The sequence below is a fragment of the Zalophus californianus genome, chromosome 16 (genome assembly GCF_009762305.2).
Source record: "Zalophus californianus isolate mZalCal1 chromosome 16, mZalCal1.pri.v2, whole genome shotgun sequence".
In the NCBI taxonomy this organism is placed as follows: domain Eukaryota; kingdom Metazoa; phylum Chordata; class Mammalia; order Carnivora; family Otariidae; genus Zalophus; species Zalophus californianus.
The window spans coordinates 35,986,062-35,996,945 of NC_045610.1; the positions used below are offsets into that span (position 1 = coordinate 35,986,062).

At 58.2% G+C, this 10,884-nt stretch overlaps 1 protein-coding gene across 1 annotated transcript; it reads right to left on the reverse strand.

The window, feature by feature from the left end:
• Window positions 1–5,118: 5,118 nt before the first annotated feature.
• DLX4 (distal-less homeobox 4) lies at window positions 5,119–10,571 on the reverse strand. The gene is made up of 3 exons (XM_027568147.1): window positions 10,316–10,571; window positions 6,660–6,856; window positions 5,119–6,242 (listed from the first exon to the last, which is right to left on the reverse strand). The coding sequence occupies exons 1-3, from the start codon at window positions 10,569–10,571 to the stop codon at window positions 6,000–6,002; spliced, it is 696 nt and encodes a 231-aa protein (XP_027423948.1). The 3' UTR covers window positions 5,119–5,999.
• Between the last annotated feature and the right edge of the window lie 313 nt (window positions 10,572–10,884).

Below are 10,884 nucleotides of genomic sequence, written 5' to 3' on the forward strand. Positions count from 1 at the left end.
AACTGAACTCTAAAGGGGATGGTTCAGATGAAGCTGAGAGGAATATATTCCACATATATTCCATAGAGAGTGGCACCCTCCCCTGGAAATGAAGTAATCTCTCCATTTTTGGGCCAGAGAAGCTGAAGGCCTGGCACTGTGAGGCGTTGAATCAGAATCCTTGATGTTTGGAGGAAGCTTGGGGCCAACTCCTTTCCCTTCCTGGTCTGGCCAGACATGTCCCCCAGGATGCCAATGGGGATGAGTACCTTAGAGTCATCAAGCTATGGGGTTGGAAAGAGCTGCTGAATGCATCTATTCTGATGAGGGAAGCAAAGCCCTGTACTCAGGAGCGTCCAGTCTGATGGGAGACAGGCTCTGCCTTACAAAGCTCCAAACTGGGGGCGCCTGGGTGGCTCAGTCGTTAAGCATCTGCCTTCGGCTCAGGTCATGATCCCGGGGTCCTGGGATTGAGCCCCGCATCAGGCTACCTGCTCGGCGGGAAGTCTGCTTCTCCCTCTCCCACTCCCCCTGCTTGTGTTCCCTCTCTCACTGTGTCTCTCTCTGTCAAATAAATAAATAAAATCTTTAAAACAAAACAAAACAAAAAGCTCCAGACTGGAGTGGAAAGACACATTTAAACCACTACACACGCGCACGCGCGCGCACACACACACACACACGCACACACACACACACACAGGATTTGGCAAGAGACATGATCTGAGCTTCAGAGAGGGTATCTAACTTGCCCAAGGTCACAGCAAGCATTAGTAGAGCACAGATCCCCTTCCTCCCTCCTTGCTGCTGGAATTGCCCTCAGGGCTGGGAAGCAGGAGGGGATCCGTGGGGATCTCAGAGAGGACCGTGTTTGGGTTCCTGTGCCTTGGCTGGACCCGACGGCCTTGTCTGGGCGCCATGGGCTGTGCCAGGAAGGGTTAGCACAGATGCTCTTGCTGGTAGAGCTCAGGGAAAGAAGGAGGCAAGGCTTCAGGGAACAAAGAAAATAAAGTCATAATAAAATTACTGGGTTTCTGTGGCCATTCAGTCTCCCTCCCTCCCCAGCTGCTCACCAGGGAAATACTCCCTGAAAATAGGAGACAGAGAGCTAGCACAAAGGGCCAGAGTGAGAGGAGGTGGGAGAAGAGAGAGAGAGAGAGAGAGAGAGAGAGAGAGAGAGAGAGAGAGAGAGCCGTCCCCACTCCACACACACAACCCCCAGGGAAGCTAGTCTGTGTGTTTCTGGGTATGTTTCTCTCTGCTTCTGTGCATGTTTAAGTCCCCGTGCCTCCTCCTGGCTCATCCCCGTGTGTTGTTCTTCTCTCTGTGAATGCACAACCCGTGAGTGCGTGTGTCTGTGTACCATCATGGTGGGTCTTCTTGCACAGGCTCTCATGTGTCAGTGTGTGGCTCTGCCAACCTCATGTGTGTCGCTGCGTGTCTGCCTGCCTGTGTGTGCACCTTCTTCAGTGGAAATGTGTGTGCACTTGTGGAGTCCCTGCACCTGGGTTCCCGCATCTGCTCAGCTCTGTGCCTTGTCTGGGGCTGTTGTATTCTGAGGATGGGGGTGGAACGGTTTTTAATTCCCCCTTCTGAACCCATCTGAGCTGGCCAGGAAAGGGGGAGAGGCGGCCACTTTTCCCTCTCTAGGCTCGTAGTCACCCTGAGGCTCGGTGGCTCCCCCAGGGTCCAACAGCCGGGCTCCTCAGAGAAGGGGTGGGGCAAGGGCTGGCTGGAGAGAAACCAGAGCTGGAGGCCCTCCTCTTCACCCCTCCTTGGGATGGGAGAAACAACAAAGGAGGGCATGAAAGAGAAATACTTTGGGGGTCAGAGAATTTTTCTTTTCCACCATAGCTGCAAAAACATTACTCACCTCCTGGAACAGGGGCTCCCAGATAAAGGGGGACCCTAGTCCCTAGAAAACCAGCTGTCTGTGGGCAGGGTTCAGAGGAGTCTTTGCGGAGACCCGAAGCACCCTCACCCCTCTGTCGCAGCTCCCTACTCCTCCCTCTACCTCTAGTCCCCCCATCCCACGGGAGTCCTGGCAAGGAAAGGGTTATCCAGGTGAATGGGGGTGGGAAACACCTGTGGGATGCTTTTCTAAAGGAAGGGGCTTCAGTGGTCCTGAGGACAGAGAGCTGAGAGGGTATTTGCGCCCCTCCCCTGCCCCGGCTGCCACAAGAATGGAAAGAATTGAGTTGAGACTCCAGCAGAACTAGCAAACCTTGATGGGGGAGGAGGGAGAATGGGTGCATCATCAGCTCCTTGGAAGCAAGAAATCAGTGTAGCCTTCCCTGGCCTTTCCCCTCTCTACCCACATCCCTTACACTTTCTGCGGAAGTCCTGTATCTCCAAGACCCCGTCTACACAGGCCTCCGCTACCCGGATAACATTCCATTGACTCTGGATCCAATCCCAGAGGCAAGTTCAGGCATCCAAACTCAGATGAGGTTTGGAGCTGAGTAATCAGCTGCTAGGGCTAAGCAGACATTTTGTCCAGGGGACAGCCAGCTCCCCACCCCCACCTTGCACAGCAGATTTGGGGATGGGGGAGGGTGGGTCTGTCACTCCGTGTCTTCCCAGCCCCCTCCCACCACCACCTTCTCCCACTTCCCACCTGCAAGTAATTTGGCCAATGGGAGGGCAGTTAAGATTGCAGTGTGGAATCCCTCTAGATCTGTGTGCATTTGGTGGGGAGGGGCTACCTCCTCCCCCCACCCCAGACCCCGTGCACCCTTTTCCTCTTCACGGCAGCAAATTACTTGTAATTATCTCACATTGAAAACCTTCAGGAGCTGCTCCCAAAATTGCTTTAATTGAATTAATTGAATCTCATTTTGTTGGGGGAGAGAATGGGGGGCCTGTCTTAAAATAGCATATGGGGAGAGGGGAGGGAAGCCCCAAGTCAGCTTTTCCCTGTGGCTGAGACCCTTGTAGGTGAGAGAGTGTGCCCTGGCCTCCTGGTTCCCATTCTCCAGTCTCAGCTGATTTTAGATGCCCTTCTGCATTTAGGACCTCTCCTGTGCCCTGCTTTCGAATGGTGGTGACAAGGAATGCACACAGGTCTCCAGCCTCCAGCCCCATTCCTCCTCCCTACCCTCGAGAGGCAGAGAGGTGAGAGGTGAATGGATGGTGGTGGCAGTATGAACTCCCCCTGGCCGTGACCCCTTCTCCCCGATAATCACCCAGCAGCCATAAATGACATTTGTGAAGCGAGTCCTATGTTCCAGGCGCCGTGTCAAGCACTGTACAAGCACTATCTCACTTCGTGATCACAGCTACACTGTGAAGCAGGTCCTATTAGCATTCCCATTTTGGTGGGGGGAGGGAGGAAAACCAGGCTCACAGGGAGTTTAAGTAACTCACCAAAAGTCACACAGCAGAGCTGGATGCTTTGCAGGCCACAACTGCCATTCTTAACCATTCGATTTTGTCCCCGCTCCATTATTGACCCGATTTTCCCAGAGGGGAGTCTTCGTGGGGAACCCCAGGGTTCCCCTTCTACAGCTTAGATGGCTTGAGAGAGATGATGGGGCACGTCCCCCTGGCTGGGGTTTCTAGTCCATCCTCACACAGGAGCCCAGGGAGGTTGGACCAACTCCCAAGTGGAAAGGACTCTGGTTTCCCCTGGAAAGGTCAGGTGGATGGGGGCAGGGATGGGGGCTAGCTGGCCTCTGGCTGGGAGAGTAATTATACTCCTTCTGCTACTTAACTTTACAACCTGGGCTGTTGTTTTAACGATGCGACTCGTGTTGGGCTGTCCAATTAATCTCGCCTTTGGAGGCTTTCCGAGATGGGGCGGTAGATCTTATCTTGGGTCTGTGGAAAGAGGAGTGCAACCTGCAGTGGGAGGAACAGCCTCCCTGAGGGCCTGTGGCCTCCAAGAAGCCCCAGGGGAGGGACCTGGGGCTGGGCCCTGAGAGCCTATGGAGCTGCGGGCTAGGGGCAGGGGAAGGCCCAGAGGAAGGGGGGTGTTTTGCTCTTGGCACCATCACTCCTCACTGCTCGGATCTTGGCTTTGGCCCACTCCATGCCTCTTGCCATCCCCAGGATAAACCTCCAGGTGTGTTGTGGTGAGTGGGGGTGGCCACTGACCCAGAAGGGGCCTAGGAGGGGCTGACAGCAGGCCTCCTGGGGTAGGGGTTCCACTGACTCTGTAACCCTTCTACTCTACAGAGACCCCAATGTGGGCCTCTCTCGGGCCAGGGAGGTTGGCTCGAAGTGCCTACTTGGGCTTTTCCAACTAAGGCAGCCCCCCAGTTCGCAGTGCTTGGGAACAGGTTTAGGCAGTGACTGGGAAGATGACTCGGGAAGTTTTTGCCTGGAATTGGAGGCCCCTCCCCCAATCCCTTGGGCCAAAGCTGGGCTGGATTCCCTGAATAGTTCGCAGCCCTGTTCCTGAGCCTCTCTGCCACTGGGTGCTGTGTGTGTGTGGTGGCGTGTGAAGCCACGAACCTACCGCTGGGTCCAAGCAAAGGTGGAGCCCCTGACTTATGCCGGGGGCCTCTAACGAGGCCCTTACCACACAAGGGGCTGGCTATCTGGCTGGCTCCCCCATGTGCCTCAAGACACCTGGTGTCTCCGGGGTCTAACACAGAGCAGAGGCTTCACACACATTTGTTGGATGGAGGAGAAGTCCAGCTCCTTCTGGGATTTTCTTCTCCTCCCCCTTCCCTTGCTGGGCTGGGGCCTCTCCAGCCCAAGGAGCACACTGGGAGGACTGGACTGGCTCAGTGCGCATGTCCTCTTTCCAAGTGAGGAGGGACGGGAAGATGGAGCCCCGGGGGGACTCCTGTCCCTGGCTCCCTCCAGAACGGGGCCAGGACAGAATTTGCAGGTGAAGACCACTCAGATTTTGGTCCTTTGCAGTATTGGCATCTTCCAGTTTCACACTGGAGTGTATGAAAATGGTCATTAGAACATTCCAGAGCTACAACCGCAGAGCTAGGTAGTTGTAGAGGCGAAACTTGTACCCTGTCCTCTAGCTCAGTGCTGGAAGAGTCTAATGGGAGATGAGAGAAAGAGAGAGAGAGAGATGAGCAACCAACCCCCACCCCTAGAAGTCAGGAAACAAACAGACTCACAGCCAGAGCCCAGGTTTTTGTACAGATTTAATCTCCAAAAGCTCCTGGTGTGGATTATAAATAGGAGCAGTTCCTTTGCACAGAGACAGCTGTGAGGAGCTGAACTGCCAGCCCACCCTCCCTATTTGGGGGTGTCTCTACTTACACTCATCCAGAGAGCCTGTCTGCCCTCCCATTCTCCCCAGAGTGTTACCCTACAGGTTCCCAAGAGGGTGTGCATATGGAGTTATTAGGTATTAAGGTTGGGAAAGGAGGGGTTAGGCTCTTAATAAATACCCGTTGAATTACAAGGATAATTGGATGTGTTATCTACTATAACTGAATAGACATGGGAAGAAGGCTTTTTTAGGAGAAGAGCATGAATTACCCATAGGTCCACAAACTCCACATTTTCGGCATCTCTTCCCCCTCACAAGATGGTGAGGTGTACCAGTCATGGGGATAATGGGCCAACCACCAGGAAAAATCGGTGAGGGGGGACCCGATGGTCCTCATCGTGAAGACTCGGGATGCCCACTTCACTTCTGCTTTTGCTCGTAACAGGGTTGGGTGAGGCCCAAGGCACACAGAGAGGAAAAAATACTCAAGTGTTTCTTAGTTTTGCCCCCAGGCTGTGGTAGACTGCAGTCCAGGGAAGGGGTGGGAAGTCAGCCGATAACTCTCCCTCCAGAGCCCCTGATCAGCTGGAGGGAACGGGTCCAGACCGGGTCCAGTCCACGGTCGTGGTGGGGCCGATGGTTAAGACCAAAGTCCTGATTAGGCCGTTTGGGTTACAGGGCAAGGGAGAGAGGACTCCACCTCATCCTTGCTCTCTAACTCCTTGTCCACTTGACAAAATCCATCTGGAGCTGGCTTCCTCTGGGACCAGAAGGGGTGCAGGTGGGCTGGGTCCTGGGCTTTGTGGAGGACAGGGGCCTGACCCACCCTTCCCGGGACTCACATCATCTGAGATGGAGCCAGGACATCTGGGGAGTGATGCTGATACCAGGCTCCAAAGCTGTTGCCATAGCCACTGGTGGGCAGGGCCCCTGCCTTGGGCAGATCCCAGAGGGCTGGAAGGGGCGGGGAGCAGGGAGACAAGGGGGGGGCTCTCCCAGGGAAGTCCCCTTCCTGTCCTCCAGAGTTCTGCTTCAGCAGCTTCTTGTATTTGGAGCGTTTGTTCTGAAACCAGATCTTCACCTTTGGAAAGAAGAAGGGAAAGAAGGGGAGATGAGGAGGAGTATGTGTGTGGGAGGCGGTGGGCCAGGGAAAGGGACTCAGCAGCGGTGGGTGCAGTCCTGGGAGCAGAGCAGAGGTTGGGGACATGCTGCAGTCCTCCAGAGTCCCTGCAGTTGCTGGAGGTCCCGCCCCTGAGCTAGTATCCAGTTGGCCAGGTCTGGGTGCCCCCGTCCTCTACCTGCATCTGCCTCCCTCACCCCAACACACCTTTTAACACATTCCCCCAACACCTAACTGAGGGCCGCCTCTTAACACGCCCTGGAGAACTGTGACAACAGGGCTAGGGGACTCCTGGGGCACCCCCCTGGGGAAGGGGGTGAGTTCCCAGAGAACACATCTGGGGAAGGCTAGCTGCAGGAAGGACGGGGCGGGCCTCACCTGGGTCTGGGTGAGGCCGAGCTGCGCGGCCAGCTGGGCCCTCTCGGGCAGCGCCAGGTACTGCGTGTGCTGGAAACGCTGGTTCAGGTGCTGCAGTTGCAGACTCGAGTAGATGGTCCTCGGCTTGCGGAGCTTCTTGGTCGGGGCCTGCGGGCGCTGCTCCGAGGACTCCGGGGACAGCGGCGGCTTCTCCGAGTCTGGGGGGCAAGCACAAGGCGGTGTGTGCGGAGGGTCGGGCGCGCCGCTTCAGGAGCTCATTTGCATCTCGTTTGCATGTAGGCCTCGGACCGGCCAGTAGCAAGGGTGCCCGGCTGGGCCCTCCTCTACCTCCGCTCCACGCCCCCTTCCGACCCCACGCCCCCTGTGCGCCAGGTGGAAAGAGAAACGGTTCTTGCCCTCAGGGAGCTCCCACTCTTACGGGTCCTGTGACCCTAGGAAGAGAGCGCCAAGGGCCGAAGCGAGGGTACAGGTGGCGCCAGGGGCGGGAGGTCAGAGTTCAGGCGGGTGCGGTGGCGCCAGCTTGGGGTGGGGCGGGGCCGAAAGGCTCGGTCGGGGCCTGGGCTGAGGCCTAGAGCTGACGGGGGCAGGGCATTCAGGCGGAGGGAACTCCAGAGCAATGCTCAGAGGCCCCAGACAGTGTTTGCGTGGCTGCCTCCGTGCTGCCAGAGGAGGGTGGGTCAGAGGGGCCCAGCCAAGCGGGCCTTGAAGGCCAGCATGCGCACCCGCCCCTCTCCCTAGCATCAGAGTATGGAAAGGGCCCCCAGGGTTTGCCATCCCCTATTGCAAGGCACAGCCCCTCTCCCGGAGTGCACCCTGCAGGAAAGGTGACCAGCTCTCCCCTTCCCCATGGCCGGCCGGCTGGGGCAGACGGTTTTCCGGGACCCAGAAGCCCAGTGGGATTGAGGCGGCCCTCTCCTGCGACACTCACAGAAGGGTTCACTGCCCGCGGGGAAGGTGGCCCCGGTTCGGAAATCACGCAGCTCCCGGCAGCGCAGGCCCTCGCAGGCCCTCGGGGCCGCTCCAGGATCACGCTGCCATGCTGCCCCACGAGTTCTGGTCACCTCCTACCCCCCAGGCCCAGCCACTCTAGGAATCTCGGCGGGGTAACAGTGGCCCTCGAAAGCCGGGGGTGCAGGACGAGGGATCCTCTTCTTTCCGTCTGAGCAGCCCCAACCTGCGCCAATCTGTGCGGACAGCCCGGGACTATTCCATTCGGGTGATAGGGCTGGGAGGACCAAGTGACCGAAATGCCCCCGGGCTTAGGGCCACGTTTGCAGCTTTCCACGCGGGTCTGCCGGGCCGTCCCAGCCGAAAGAGCTCGTGGCCCCGGTGCCCAGACGCAGCTGGCGTCCGCCCGCGGCGCGGACCCTCACCGCGCCCCTCCCTCCGGCCGTGCTCCCCCAGATGTGTGGTTCCCCGCGCTGGGCCGGCCGCGGTGACCGGTTACCTTCACCTCCCCCGCATCCCTACCCCGTGGCCCCGGGCGCTGCGGGCTTCTCAGATCCACCCTCACGGACCCCCGCCTCGGCCAATTCCCAGAAAAACCGTTGGGTTTCCGCTCCCGCCCGCGCCTGTCCGGCCTCCCCTGCTTCGACCCTACCGCTCGCAGCCCCAGGCTGGCCGCCGAGGGACCAACCCCCCGCGCCTCTCTGGCTTCGGGGAGCGCGCGGCTCAGGCGGGGACGCAGCGCCTGGGAGGCAACGCGGGCTACTGAACTCCCCTAGCCCTCGGCGCCCTAGCTCTCCCAGGGGCTCCCCTTAAAGTTCCTTCCCCGACAGCTGCCTTTCCCCACACCCGCTGCAGCAAGTCGCGACTGAATCTGCCCTGGTCGCGATCATGGAGCCCAAAGGCCTCCCTCGAGGCGCCGGCGCTGCACCCGACCGCTCCGCGCGGTGGTGGTACACCTGGCTTGGAGCCAAACCTCTCCCTGAAGCAGGGGTGGACATAGAATGGGGGCAAAAGGAGGATTCAAGGCCTCTCTCGCACCCCAATCATTCAATCTAGGATGGGCAAAGCCACCAGTTTCGGGAGAAAAATGCTACAGTCTAGACTAAGCACGTGTATGGTTTTCGTTGGATCCGGGGAAATTCTGTAAAGAAAGGGAGCTCTCCACTCTCTCGTCGTTAGACCAAGCAGAGGGAAGGCTAAGAGTGTGGAGGACAGGAAGGCAAATACTAACCCTATAAACAATCTCTGAAGACAATGCTATCTTATTCCCACCCCCACTACACACACATACACACAAATGTGCCGTGTACTAAAGGGAAGAGTCCAAGGGATTCGTTTGTAGAAACTAGATCATTTGTATAAAAAAAACCCCAAAACCAAACAAACACACAAACCTCCTCTCCCAACTGCTCCTCCTCTAACAAGGACAGACCCAGCAGCCTGGGAGAGGCAGCCCAGTTCTGGCACAGAAGGCGGTTAACTTTGGGGGCTCTGAGGAAATTCCCTAAAATCCTCTTTTCTGGCCTCATGCAGTGAAAGTCAAGTTGCATGGGCCAAGTGCCTGGAAAACGGGCACATACACCCTTTCTTTAGGCCTCAGTTTGCCCATCTGTACACCAAGGAGGTTGAGCTCCCAAGTCTTTAGGGTCACTTCTGGCTTGGGTGATTTCTGAGCTCCTGTGTTGGAGTAAGGGAGAGAGATGTCTTGGTCCAGGCCGACTCCAGCAAAGCCACCCAGTGGATGGGCATCCTTGGAAGAGACTGCGCTAAAGACAATTGTGGGGGCAATTAGGTGGGAGCAGGGAGGGCAGGGGATCTGAGCTCTAATCTGGAGCTAGTACAGCGGGTAGGTACAGAACAAGCGTTCTGCCCATACCAGGCACAGGACCAGGAAGAGAGGCGGGCTCCTTGGCCTCTTTGAGGCCTTCCAGTAAGCACTTTCTCAGGGGCTCCAAGTTGCTCCAGACAACAGGAACTGGGGCCTAACCCATCCCCCACAAAGGCAAGGGGTGGAGATGCTCCAGACAGCCTGCTTCCTTCAGCAGGAAGGCCCAGGGAACCAGGATCTACAACTAGAGACTGCCGGACCCACCTGTGGCTACTTTCTTAGAACAAGGAGTGGTGGGGTCCTGGCCCCAGATTCTGTCAGGCCAGCTTCCAGTCTCCGTCAGGCACATTCAGGCACCCGCCAAGGGAGAGGGGAAGGGGCCCCGAATCAGCCCCCACTTCCACGGCCCTCCAGCTGGGACCTGACTTCCATTTGTCTGGCTTTGGCTTGAGCCCCACTTTCTGAGACAAGACAAACGGGGAGAGGCGACTTGGGGAAGGGAAGGAGTGCACGACGGAAAGAATCCTGGGGCAGGGGCTAGGCACCCACACCCACATCTGGATTGTTTCAGTTTTCTGTTACATGTAGGTACACACAACCCCGCTGCTCCAGGGGGTGGGGTAGGGAGCCCTGCCGCCCGGCTTCACACAACTGCAAATCGAAACCAGGTCGTTCTTGAAAGGAGACCTAGATCAACTCGCCCCCGCCCCTCCCCCCTGTCTCCCGCCCCATCCCTTCGCCCTCCCCCCACCCCCAGATCCCGTGGAATCTGAGTAAGGTCTGAATCCCGCTAGCTGCGCCCAACCAGGCGAGGGCGAAGTTTAGGGACGCACAGTATCAGGACCCCAGAGGTGGGAAGAGCCGCGGTGGCCGGACTTACCTGCCTTCGGCTCCTGCTGAGAGGGCGCCGCCGGTTGCTGGCAGGGCAGGTAGGAGTCTCCCGGGGTCGCCGGCGCAGTGTAAGAGTAGGACAGGAGGTGGCCATAGGGCCCAGAGTAGGGCAAATCGGGGGCGACTGCGGTTGCGGGGGAGAGGCCAAGCGGGTAGGTAGCCACTACCGATGGGACAGGGGCGATGTCCGGGAAGATGGCTTTGGAGGCGTCCCGGCCAGGGAGGGGGCAGGGCAAAGAGGTCATTGCGGCCGGGGCCGGGGCCGAAGGGCCTAGGCCATGGCCCGGCACGTAGTCTGCTCTCTCCGCCAACTCTCTTTTTTCCGAGCCTCGGGCGTTGGGACCGGATGAGCCCCCCAGCCAGCCTCCTGCACACTTAAGATTCCCCGAAAAGTGTCTCTCTGCGCCTCTTCCAGCGGAGAGCGCGCGCCTGGGAAAGGGGTTCCGAAGGGGTGCCCCCCATGGCTTTTCCCCTCCCCCCTAAATCCATGGGGCCCCCCTCGTCTGGCTCTTGGGTTCGGTTCCCGGGACCCGACGGGGGCACCGCCCACTTAGACGC